At 40.1% G+C, this 13820-nt stretch overlaps 1 protein-coding gene across 1 annotated transcript in view; it reads right to left on the bottom strand.

Moving 5' to 3' along the window:
- Positions 1-628: 628 nt before the first annotated feature.
- Positions 629-13820, bottom strand: part of LOC149443280 (vomeronasal type-2 receptor 26-like) — a 109366-nt gene continuing 96174 nt past the window's right edge. The window contains exons 4-5 of the mRNA XM_089655680.1: positions 13125-13248; positions 629-1656 (exon numbers count right to left, since the gene is read on the bottom strand). Coding sequence (XP_089511806.1) covers positions 749-1656; positions 13125-13248 — 1032 coding nt within the window. The 3' untranslated portion in view covers positions 629-748. The remainder of the gene's footprint in view (positions 1657-13124; positions 13249-13820) is intronic.

Below are 13820 nucleotides of genomic sequence, written 5' to 3'. Positions count from 1 at the left end.
CCTCTGTATCATCTTCCCAAATTCCCATTATGTTTAAGGCACCCTGTGCCTGTTAAAGGGTACAGGGTGTGTAAATGTGAATGTCTCAGTCTTGTGTATAGTGTGTGTTCCTTTGTTCTTGGCCAAATGGCTGTCCATTGTTTGTTTGCCATGTGCTACCCCCCATTGTGCTGTGTCTTCCTGTCCAGCCAACTATTATGGGATGCATGTGTCCCTGTATTGTCCCTGCCATGTGGTTGCCTATTGTTCTATGCCATGTGCTTCATCCCATTGCTCTGTGTCTTGGTTGGATGGGGAGGGGTGATGAGGTGTTTCCTGCAGCCTCCCACTGATGGGGCGGGATGATGATGTATTTCCTGTTCCTAGTTGTGTTTCCCCGCCCTCTGTATATATCCTATGTTTTGTGTTAAAATAAATGAAGTTGGCTTCCTCTATTAAGAAGAGCTGGGTGCTGTCTATTTCCTGAGGGATTTCAAGGGTGTGGTCCGTGGATGGTGTTCGGACAGGGGAAGCTGTGGTATAGCGGAATATACCCAAGTGCGGTCGGGTACCGGTTCCGTTACACTGTTGATGTAGAGGAGTTTAGGGAGGTAAAGGATATGCATTTATTCAGAAGATAAACCGTCAGCAAAATTACATGGTAAAGATAAGAAGAAAAAGAAGATTTAAAGTAAAGAATGTTGACATATAGGCCTTCATTTTACATTTCCAAATAGGTGTTTTTGAAATGATTACAATATAAGACCAATTAAAACATTGATTTTCTTTGGGCTACAGTTGCCTTCACATTCAGTTCTGGCCTCATCAGAATGATGTAACATTTGGGAATGAAGATGCAGCCCAGGAGTCCAGCACTGGAGGACAAGATGGCGAAGACCTCCGCAGCCACCATATATTTCCCTTTGGTGCTGAGGTAGGCTGGGATGAAGGAGATCCAAACACTACAGAAGACCAGCATACTGAATGTGATGTATTGAGCTTCATTGAACACGTCTGGAAGTTTCCTGGCTAAAAAAGCTACAATAAAGCTAAAAACAGCCAGACCTCCCATGTATCCAATCACAATGTAGAAAGCAATGACAGATCCCTCATTACACTGTAATATTATCTTTCCCACCTCCACGTGGGTGTTATACTCTGGGAATGGTGGAGACAAAGTCAACCAAAAGATACAAATTACAATCTCTGCTAGAGAGCAGACAATCAGAAGAAATATAGAGAAATGTTTCCCCACCCATTTATTCAGTTTGCTGTTAGGTTTGGTCATGTTAAAAGCTAAAACCACGGTGACTGTTTTAGCCAAAACTGAAGAAACTGCAACAGAAAAAGGTATTCCAAAAACAGCTTGTCGGAGAAGACAGGAAATCTTTGTGGGACGTCCGATGAACAGCAGAGGACATAGAAAGGACAGGATCAGCGAGAGGAGAAGGATGAAGCTGAGGTTCTGATTATTGGCTTTTACTATTGGAGTATTTTTGTGTTTGAAAAACACTCCAGACACGATAATAGTTCCAAAACAGAACGACAAAGCCGTAACTGCAAGAGATGATCCTAATGTATCTCCATAAGATAGGAATTCAGTGGCTCTTTGTATACAGGCGTCTCTTCTCTCATTGGGCCATTGATCTTCCGGACACTTGTAGCATCTTTCCATGTCTGAAAGAAGAAAAAAGTTAAAGTATTTAAAAATAAAAAAACATTTTAAGGAGGGAATATAGTTGAAGTATCGTACTGTAATTCCAAAGACACAAGCTGTAAGCTTTAAGTGCTGTGTTCCATGCAATTTAAAAGGGGGAAGAATCAGTTCTATTCTGAAAAACATATTTTTTAAGTAGTTAAAAGTATGGGCTTTGCAGACACACTCAAGGATGTCTATATTTTTTAAAACAATTACTTTAGAGATATATTTCAAACATTTTTGAGGACAGAAATTCACTGAACAGATTTACCTTCTTTGCCCTTGTGAGTAGAAGGAGTGATTGGTGGGGATTTCTATCAGATAGGTGTTTTGATTTGTCACAGGAGAAGGAGAAATGTTTTGAGGGTAGAAATAAAATGGCCTAAGACACAAGATACTACATTGACCTTACCCTCCATACTGACCTTAATGGTTCATATATTAAAAAAAAACCCTTTCTTATAACAGATGTGTCAGAAGTCAAAACTTTAGTCCATTACTGACTAAAGTGTTTGAGAGAGTGCTGTAATGTATGTTTTTAAGAAGAGCTGTTGTATAAACAAGAATGCTTCTTAAGTTTATGATATAAAAAATGGTCTTGAAATATAACAAAATACTGTAAATAGGGATAAGAAAATCTAGTATTTAATTTGCTGGACAAAAGCTATATATTCCTTGGGGTTAGATGGATCTAAGTTTAGTGGTAAAGAGGTTCTTTGGTATTTCCCTATGGCAGTTATAGACCCCAATGTTAGTCAGTGAGTACATTCATTAATCGCACCCTGTATTTACTACAGCATGTACAGTGCTCATCATTAATGAGTACTCCCCAACAGATTTATCAGAAAACCTTTACTTTCCTTTCAGAATCAACATTTTTTATGGGACACTATACTACAAAATACTCCCACAAATGCGGGCCATTAATTGCAAACAAGATTTGTTAATCTGCACACACAAAAATGTATTTTGCCTAACAAATTCATTCAAGACCGTGTTGCAAAAATGAATACACCCCAATGAAAGTCTTAGGAGCAAAGCTAAATTTTAGACAACAAAATCCCAATTAACAAGAATTCAATGACAGCTGAGTCCAATTATCCATTAAACAGGCATCCAGCAGACAGTTGATTATAAAAGGGTGTTACTTAACAAAGAAAACACCTTCCCATTCCATACTGTCAGCAATGGCACCACATGGAAGAGAAATGTCACAAGGCCTGAGAAGGAAAATAATTTCTTTACACAAAAAAGGTGAAGGCTACAAGAAGATAAGCAATGCTTTACTTGTCAGTCAGAATACTGTAGCAAAAGTGATAAAAAAATGTAACAAAGATGGAACTCCAACCATCTCACAGAGACGTCCAGGCCATCCACAAAAGTTAACTCTTTGACAGGAACGTCTTCTGATGAGAAGTGTTGAAGAAAATTGCCATGCAAGTTCACTGTAGTTAGCTAAAGAAGTAGAAAGCTAAACTGGGGTGATTGTTTCCCATGACACAATACGGCATACACTGCAGAGGAATGGCTTGCATGGGTGTCATCCATTGAGGAAGCCTCTCCTAAGGCCATGCACAAAAAAGCCCACCTAGAATTTGCCAGGGCCCATGCTGAAAAAGAAGACGACTATTGGGACTCTGTACTCTGGAGTGATGGGACCAAGAAAAATGTTTTTGGAACTGATGGCTTCAAAACTGTATGACATTGCAAAATGCATGAAAAATGCATGGCACCTACAGTAAAACGTGGTGGTAGCATCCTTCTGTGAGGCTGCATGAGTTACTGCTGGTGTCAGGGAGCTGCATTTCATTGATGGTATCATGAATTCACAGATGTCAGGCTCTATATTGAAAGAGAAGATGCTGCCATCAATCCATGCCCTTGGTCGTCATGCACTTTTCCAACATGACAATGATCCAAAACACACATCTAAGGCCACTGTTGCATTCCTGAAGAAGAACAGGGTGAAAGGTGGCCAAATAAGTTTCCTGAACTGAATCCAATCGAACACCTATGGGGAATTGTGAAGAGACAAATTGAGCATCACTCTCCGTCCAGCATCCAGGCTCTAAAAGAGGTTGTTCTTGAATAATGGAAAAAGATAGATGTTGCAATATGTCACCAACTTGTTCATTCCATGCCTAGGAAATGTGGTGCTGTCCTTACAAATCATGGAGGTCATACAAAATACTAGATGGAGTAGTTTTTGTTGTGGGGTGGATTCATTTTTGCATCAACTAATTTGAGTAAAACTGAAGATTTTGTAATCTAAGTTATATTATTAACCTTACACACATGTAATGAGCTGAACAAATGTTCTATAAAACTCAGTTTTGACAAAATATTGTAAATTGTTCTTGTGTTCATTGAGATACTGATTAAAATCTTACTTTTCAAAAAGAGTGTATTCATTTATGCTGAGAACTGTATCCATTTGACCAATAGAATAAGTACAAATAACAGTAATTAGTGATAGTATAAGGCATCCATAAGACTGTATACATGCCATGCTGTCTTAACCTCCCTGGCGGTATTCCCGAGTGTAGATCGGGGTAAAGTTTCAGTACCACAAGCGGTAACCCCGAGCTACACTCGGGCTTACCATGCGGCGCTACTCCGCAATCCCTCGATCACTTACCTTGTCCTGCGCTCCTGCGATGTCCCTCCTGCACTGTCCCCGGCAATGTAATCCGGCGGATGCCGGCATCTGTCATCTGGGTTCCGTCTCCTGGGAGCGTTGGGACGTACGGGGACGGAACGGCGGGAAATTTGAAAATGAAAAAAAGTGACATTCACTAAAATCACTAAAATCACTTAGTAAAACATTCCTGTATCAAACCATTTCACATACATTTTGTCCCGAGTGCTTTGTCCGGCGCCCTGCCTGCATTTTTACTGTTCTTTCTGCCTGGAAACTGAGAAACATCCATGGCATCCAAAAAGCGTCCCTTTAGGTCAAAAGCGGTTTTAGACCAGCTAGAGAACAGCGATAGTAAATCAGAACCACTTGCAGAATTGAGTAATAATGATTTGTGTGGAAATTCCTCATCAGACACTGAAAACAATTTTGCGACTTTGCTCAGTGATGTGTGAACTTGGAGCTATATTTCAAATTTCAGTGTTGTTGGTTTGATTATATTATTGAATTAAATTTATTATTATTATATTATTATTTTTTATGATTATTTATTAAATTATAATTTATGATTTTGTGTTTCAAGTTTTATCATATCCGGAATGTTTACTAGACTCTTGTTCGGACAGATTTCAGTGAGTTATTCCTAAGAATTACAGGCCTACAATATAAAACGCCAAATTTCCATGCAAAATAATGGTACCGCTTTCGGCACCAAAAATCTGAAATAATCATACCGCCAGGGAGGTTAAATAACAAAGAACACTGACTCATTAATATTCAATGACTGTAGGTCACCAAAACAGGTTGGCCATATTTTATTGAACTATGAACACAATTCACTGAAGCTTATTGCATGAGTTAAGTCAGTCACATGACCAAATATCGCATGCGATACTGAAAATGTCAATACACTATTGCTGGTATGCGGTATTTACCGAAAACAGCAAAAACAATTGGTAAATACCGCATAAAAAGACCTTAAAGTCAATTCACAAAAGGAAATAAATAAATAAATGCAGTAATTAAGTAGTGGTCCAGACATGTGGTATGTACTGGCATCTGTCAGTACAGTCATGGGTTGTTAAGGAGTGAGTGACAGCGGAATCCTTAACAATCTATGAGTCATCATCTGTCAGCGGGGTTCCCCATTGACAGCTGAATGTAAAACAAAAATTGCCGGCAATTAAAAAATAATTTAAAAAACGGTGTGGAGTCCCCTCTCCATCCATATTAAGCCCTTCAGGTCTGGTATGGGTTTTGAGTGGAACCCCCATGCCAAAATTAAAAAAAAAATGGTGTGGGTCCCTCCCAAAATCCATACCAGACCCTTGAGCATGCAGCCCGGCAGGTCAGGAAAGTGTGTGTGTGTGGGGGGGGGAGGCGAGCGAGCACCGCCTCTCCCCCCTCCTGAACTATACCAGGCCACATTACTGAAACTATGGGATACCCACAATATCTCTATTTTTGGTAGAATTAATGTTTTAAAAATGTCTATAATGCCAAAGCTATTGTATTTGTTTGAAGCTCTGAATGTCCCAGTTCCATTGGCCCAGCTACACACATCCCTACAAACAAAACACTACAAACAAAATCCCTTTCCTAACTTCCTTTTGCACAATAAGACCCATAGAATATCACGTATTATTCTTCTCTCTCCTGCTCTTAAAGGTGGTCTTGGGGCACCAGACTTAATCAAGTATTATTATACAACTAATCTATACCATATACTATCATGGTCTACGAAGTCCCCCAGCAATCGTTGGTCAGAATTAGAATTGTAACAACTGTACTCATTACATCCCTGTTCATTGATCTGGTTATTTTCAGATGCCAATGGAAAATCTGTGTGACACCTTCTACTTGCCCCTAGGGCTTTTACTTACCAGATTTGGAAAACCTGCAATAGAAATGACACCTTAGCCTTACCTTGTTTACCTATGATTAACAAATTGTACAATCTTGAATTGCCAGATAGTTTGTCACATATACTAATGTTACCCTGAGCACAGGAAGGCATCTTCCAATTGTGACATCTCACAGATCCAGTGTCCCTTAAGTACTATTCATTTGTGAGCTCCTGGCTAGGAATAAATGCCTCCCAATTTTAATTTTTTATTAGGTTTGTAGGTATTTCTTCTCAGCCTAGTGACATTTCCTAGTCTTCAACTGCCCCACAAGCTTTGAAACTATATGTGCCCAAGGTCCTACCCAACCATACTTAACAAGCTGGAATAAAATCTGTGGCACAGCATCTAAATCCGCAAGATATGTAAACCATAAAGAAAACATATACAAAATTCTTGTCTTTTGGTATAAAACTCCTGATGTCCCACATTCTTACAACCAGATGGTCCCGGAGGCTTGCTGAAAATGTGAACAAGGCAGAATCACGATGTTCCATATATTTTGGAAATGCCCCTAAATACAACCTTTCTGGGACTTTGTTCAACAAATTCTAGAGTAAATATTATAAACTTTTTTCTCTGAACCTGCTCCACTATTTCCTAGGACTGGCTTTTCTAGGTATCTCTAAATATTCCAAAAAGCTTGCTGCGTGCATTTTAACGGTGGCTAGGAGATGTAACCTCTAATACTGGAGATCTACTGAGACTCCTTCACAATCTCAGCTCCTCTCCACCATTGCAGATATAAGAGTGTTGGAACATCATACTGCTGCAACTGTGGACTGTCTGGAATCCTTAAACAGAATATGGGCTCCATGGGGTTACTCCCTATTTGGCTTGTTTTCTCAAAATACCACCTCTCCCTGACTTTTCTTTCTCATTAGATTCCACTGCAGGCCCAACGTTTTTGCACTAGAGTGAGCCCCATCAATCCTATTGAGTTTTCTTATTTATGTGACAAAATATTGAATATATTGTTGAAGGATCTGGGACTCCATAAAGGTGCTAGCTCCCAGAAGGATGTCCTCATGTTTGGTTAAAATGTCTTTCTGTTGTTATTTTTTTTATCTCACTTTAGTTACCTTTTATAAACTTCTTTAAATCATCTGATGTCTGGAAATGATGATAATGTCTTACTATCTTGTTCTCACGGTTTTTCTCTTTTTGTCATAAGACAAATCTTGAACAATAGAAAAGACCCCAATCGATATTGACTATTCATGTTGGTTGTTACATTATACGTCATGCAGTGTGACTATGTGTTCATGATTGAGTTGTTTTCTATGTATTATAAATTTGTAAAAAAAAAAAAGTAAAAATCCAGTAAAAATAAATTGCAAAAAAGGGGAAATCTTCCAATGTGGACACCATTTCTGGTGACCCTGGTGACAGCTAAACATTCCATCCATTTGATCAAATTTCCTCTCACTTCCTGTTTTGGCAATAGGAGAAGAAGCAAAGGGAAATATCCAAAATTGAATGAAATAAAAAAAATGACAGGGCTTATCCAAAATGAAAAAAAAAAAGATTTTGCCTTTCGGTAATACTTTAAGACTATTAGTATCCACTTTCCTGCCACCCTATAGCAGAAGTACTGTTACAGAGCGGCAGGGCTACGCAAAATCACATATATATACATGATGTGCGCTACCCTACCCGTGCCGCTATTGGTGGCTAGGGATGTCAATCACCGGGTCCCGGCTGGCGATTCCCGGCCGGAACTCGACAATCGTCGGGAAAAGCTGACAGCAAGGACATGATGTTTTATATCTCTCTGCACAGCAGAGAGATACAAACAGCATGCTTACCTAGTAAAACACACACAGTACATAGTTAACCCTTTGATCGCCCCAGATGTTAACCCCTTTCTGCCCAGTCTCATTAGTACAGTGTCAGTGTTTTTTATTAGCACTGATCACTGTATTGGTGTCACTGGGGATGTCAGTGGCAGTTAGTCAGTTCCAACCCAGTGTTAGAATGCCTGCCGCAGTCCTGAAGTGCCTCTATAAGTCGCTGATCACTGCCATTAACAGTATGAAAAAAAAGAAACAAAAAAAATTCCAGTATATATACCGCCATTTGTAGACGCTATAACTTTCATGTAAACCAATTAATTTACATGTATTGGGATTTTTTTCAGCAAAGACATGCAGCAGAATACATCTTAGCATAAATTTATGAAGAAATTTTATTTTTTTAATTATTTTTATTGGATATGTTTTATAGCAAAAAGTAAAAAATATTGTTTTTTTTTTCAAAATTGTTGGTCTTTTTTTGTTTATAGTGCAAAAAATAAAAAACACAACACAGGTGATCAATTACCACCAAAAGAAATCTCTATTTGTGGGAAAAAAATGACAGTAAAACTTCACTTATGTACAGCATTGCATGACCACGTAATTGTCAGTTAACCACATGCCGCCCAGCCACCGCATATAAACGGTGGCAGGGCGGCGCTCGTAGGAAAAAGCACGTTTTAAAACGTGTGCCTACAAAACAGGCAGGGGGCGCGCGCAAGGCACGCGCCCGCCCTGCCTGTCCCGCGGGTGTCAGTAGCGGGTCTCCGCCGCCGGGTCACGGCTGGTTTTTACCGGCCGTTTTCCCGCGATGAGCGGTGATCACTGACACAGAGCAGGGCTGCATTGTTTACACACAGCCTGCTCTGTGACAGTTCGCCGCCAAGCTGCAGAGGGAGAATACAGTTTCTCTCCCTCGATCAGCTCCCCCCTCCCTCCCCCCGTTCAGTACACACCCCCGCCCCTTAGTAAAACACTCCCCTCACACAGTGAACACTAAAAATGTTAACCCCTTCCTCCCCAGTGACATTAGTACAGTTTCAGTGGGTTTTTTTCACTGATCACTGTATTGGTGTCACTGGGGATGTCAGTGACCCCAAGTCAGCTCCCCCCCCAGTGTCAAAATGTCCGCCTCAGTCCCGCAGTCCCGCCATAAGTCGCTGGTCGCCGTCATATGTCGCTGATTGCCCGCTATATGTCGCTGATCGGCGCCATTATTAGTATAAATAAAAATTAAAAATCCCAGTATCTTTCCCGCCATTTGTAAACGCTATAACTTTCACGTAAACAAATTAATTTACACGTATTGGGATTTTTTTTAGCAAAGACATGTCGCAGAATACATTTTGGCAGAAATTTATGACTAAATTTGATTTTTGCATTTTTTTTTTACTGGACATGTTTTATAGCAAAAAGTCCAAAATATTGTTTTTTTTTCCTGAAAATTGTCAGCCTTTTTTTTTTATAGCGCAAAAAATAAAAACCGCACAGGTGATCAAATACCACCGAAAGAAAGCTCAATTTGTGGGGAAAAAAGGATGTAAATTTAATTTATGTACCATATTGCATGACCGCGCAATTGTCCGTTAAACTAGCGCAGCGCTGTATAGCAGAAAAATGGTGTAAATTGCAGTATTTATACCATAGTTTGTAGACGCTATAACTTCCACACAAAGCAATCAATATACACTTATTGGGATTTTGTTTACCAAAAACATGGAGCAGAATACATTTTGGCCTAAATTTATAACTAACTTTGAGTTTACTAAATATTTTTTATAGCTGAAAGTAAAAAATATTGTTTTTCTTCAAAATTTTTGGCCTTTTTTTGTTTATAGCGTGAAAAATAAAAAGCGCACAGATGATCAAATACCACCGAAAGAAAGCTCTATTTGTGTGAAAAACAGGACGTAAATTTCGTTTGGGTGCAGCATTTCATGACTGCGCAATTATCAGTTGAATTAGTGCAGCGCCGAGTAGCAAAAAGAGGCCTGGTCATTAAGGGGGGTAAATCCTCTGGAGCTCAAGTGGTTAAAGTAACACAGGACCGCATCGCAAAAAATGGCTTGGTCAGGAAGGAGGGCAAATTCTCTGGAGGGCAAGTGGGTATTAGAGGTGTGTTGTGTCGGTGTACCTGGGGATGTGGAAACTCTGAGATAAGAAGGGTGGGGAAAACCAATAGCTAGGTCATTTGTTTGCCCAAACCTTTGTGAAAAGCAATGTCTGATTCTACCTTGTGGCTGGGTGCATGAAAAAATGGAAAATATGGCTGAAAAAATTTGTGCAAGGGATTACATTTTGGCCAATTTGGTCTCATTTTGGACAATTTCCAATTTTTCATTTATGATTAAAGTCCACATAGTTGGTTTACCAAAGGCTTTAACCTCCCTAGCGGTATGATTATTTCAGATTTTTGGTGCTGAAAGCGGTACCATTATTTTGAATGGAAATATGTAGTTTTTTTTATTGTAGGCCTGTAATTCTTAGAAATAACTCACTGAAATCTGTCCGAACAAGAGTCTATTAAACATCCCGGGTATGATAAAATTTGAAACATGAAATCATAAATTATAATTTAATAAATAATCATAAAAAATAATATAATAATAATACATTTAATTCAATAATATAATCAAACCGAAAACACTGAAATTTGAAATATAGCGCCAAGTTCGTACATTGCTGAGCAAAGTCGCAAAATCGTTTTCAGTGTCTGATGAAAAATTTCCCCACGAATCATCACTCAATTCTGCAAGTGGTTCTGATTTACTATCGCTGTTCTCTAGCCGGTCTAAAACCGCTTTTGACCTAAAGGGATGCTTTTTGGACGCCATGGACGTTTTCCAGTTTCCAGGCAGAAAGAACAGACAAAATGCAGGCAGGGGACAGGACAAAGCACTCGGGACAATATGTATGTGAAATGGGTTGACACAGCAATGTTTTACTATGAAAAATGTGTTTTGAAAAAAATGATTTTTTTTTAAATTTTCAAATTTCCCGCCGCTGGCGGTGCCCGTACGTCCCAACGTTACAGGGACCGGAACACAGAAGCCGGATGCCGGCATCAGCCGGAGGAGATGGCCGGGGACACTGCTGGGGACACATCGCGGGAGCGAAGGACAAGGTAAGCTCTGCAGGGACTCCCTATGCAGCGCTGCATGGTAAGCCCGAGTCTAGCTCGGGGTTACCGCTTTTGGCACTGACATTTTACCCCGAGCTACACTCGGGAGGTTAAATGATCTGGGGAAATATTTCAGAAAATTTCCATAAACAGATTTTTAGCATAATCAATTCACCAATGGGGTTGATTTACTAAAATTGTAGAGTCCCAAATCTAGCGCAGCTCTGCATAGGTACCAATTAGCTTCCAGTTTTTTTTTTTGTCAAAGCTTAATTGAACAAGCTGGAGTTAGAAGCTAATTGGCTACCATGCACAATTGCACCATATTTTGCACTCTACAGTTTTAGTAAATCAACCCCAATGTGCCAGATTACTGTGTATGTGGAGGATTTAACTAATAAACTCTAGAATCCATCATTTTGCACCTAAAAAACTTTCAGCTAATGAATGTAAATTTTTTTTTAAATTTTGTTTACATTGTGGTGCTTACAATAACAATGCGCAGGCACAGAGAAATAGCCTTTGTAGAGCTTTTGTATTACTGATTGATTTTTTACTTAGCTTAAAGAAACCTCCCCACCTTGCCCAATGCTCCAACAAATACTGCGTGCTTCCAGGTATGGGGTTAAGTGTGGCATAATCCCATGATGCAGCATTCATACCTGGCAGATCATTACTAGGCAGAAGCACTGTCACTGGCCAGGGAGGTAGTGTTAGTCTTGCTATGTCAATTTAACTCGAAGTGTCAGTTTTGGTTCCTGATTTTTACCCATAGTTCACACTTTGGGCACTGTGTTAAACTGTGTTGCAGTAAGGCAGCTGTTTCATTTTGAATGAACAGAGTTGAATTGCACTGCAATGCACCGATCTAATGTATATTAACAAAAATATTACTGCAAAACACCACATCGCAAACATGACTTTCAGTCCTAAATTAATACAACCTTAGAGCCCCCAACAAATACATGCAAATGGGAAAAAGACCTCAAAAGAGTCACACTAACACTAGATGACTAGAATGCAATATGGACTAACACTAAATCCTCATCTCAAAATGTTCCAACACTGGAAATCAACTATAAAATTACGACACATCGAATCTGGTTCCGGCCAGAATATCTAAATTTGTTCCCCATTATTCACCAGCTTGTTTTCACAGCTGCTGAACCCCAGGCACCCACCTCCATATATAATGATTTTGCCCCATAGCTAGTTTATTTTGGACAGAAATCTTTCCGCCCTGTTTATAATTCTGGTCAACCCTGATGCACTGTTGGCCCTCATGAACTAAAAAATGAATAATGCCACTAAGAACCAGTTTGCTTTACTTTTAGTAACAACAGCTGCTAAATAAATTATAGCTGACTCTTGGAAATACCCCTCACTGAACCTGGTTGAGGTTAGAAACAATACTGGTCCATGTTAAGGTAGAAGCAGTCCTATGTGACAAGGTGGCACGTTATTCCAGAATCTTGAAGCAGAGAGTAGAACATTAGCTCCCCCTGCACTTGCTTCCATGCTGATGGCCCATCACCTGTTAGCACTGTACTATCTACTTAGTACTGCTGCCCACCAGACCCTACTTCACCCTTTACTTCCCTCTCTCCTTCTTCCTTTCTTTCTTCCTTCTTTCCAGTTTCCTTCCTCCTTGTCTACCTTTAGGCCACCAGGTCTCCCCAGTTACCCATCCATCAGCACCATTGGTACTTAGTTGTGTTTAACCTCACATCCATGTTCTTTGTCATTGTCCTTGGAGATTTCTATCCATGAAGGGCCTTTTCGATGCTCTACCTATGCTCATTTGTTTTTGTTACCTGACTCAGTGGTCACAGACTTCTTTTCTTTCAGTTTCTGGTTCTCTGTGAACAGCTGTGTTGTGTGTACCATTCATTTTAAAATGTATCCTTGGTTATTGTGCTTGTATTCTGAGAATTCTATGACTGTAAACCAATATATTGAACAAGTATACAGGCTTAGAGGTACCAACCAGTTTGATTAGTGATCCCATTTTCGGGGCATGGCACACATTGGTGGCAACAGGAATGTCCTCCCCTGTGCTGAAGTTTTTGGTATCCAGGGAGGCAGCTCTCAGAGCACAGGGAACGTGGAGTCTAAAGACAAAATCCAGGTTAAAAGATATTATTTTACATGTAACACGGGGCAATGTTACTGAATTTCAGAGCCTTAGATGTTCACAAGATGGCTTTGTCAATTAAACTTGTCTAACTGTGTTGGATTACAGGTTGCCAGGAGCAGTCTGGAAGATGTTGTCTAGGAGGATTCAATCTACAGCCATTCATGAACTGCATCGACAAGGCCCATAAGCATCTGAGAGCAGGAGGGACTGTATAAAAGTAAAAGACTGAGAAGAAGCCAGGCAGTTGGGGGAAGCATGCCCACTGGGTAGGAGAAAGATCTGTGCTGTGTCAAGCCATGCTGTGCTAAGCCATGCTGTGCTGAGCCGTGTTGTGTCAAGTGGTGCAGCCCCAGAGAGAGAGTGGGTTGCTGTTCTGGATGCTGGAACCAGGAGATTGATCCAACTGGAGACATCTGCAGCAAGACATCTGGAGACATCTGCAGAGTTGTTGTGAATTGCATATGCTGCATTGAGCTGTATCACTGTAAAAGTCCCCCCCATCATTCAGATCATTTTCTGACTGCCTATGGAGGAATCTGTTGAGAG

The sequence above is a fragment of the Staurois parvus genome, unplaced genomic scaffold, assembly GCF_062004578.1.
Source record: "Staurois parvus isolate SC_StPar_1 unplaced genomic scaffold, SC_StPar_1.0 ptg000860l, whole genome shotgun sequence".
In the NCBI taxonomy this organism is placed as follows: domain Eukaryota; kingdom Metazoa; phylum Chordata; class Amphibia; order Anura; family Ranidae; genus Staurois; species Staurois parvus.
The sequence above is the reverse complement of the archived record's forward strand: the minus strand, read 5'-3'. Positions and strand labels throughout refer to the sequence as shown.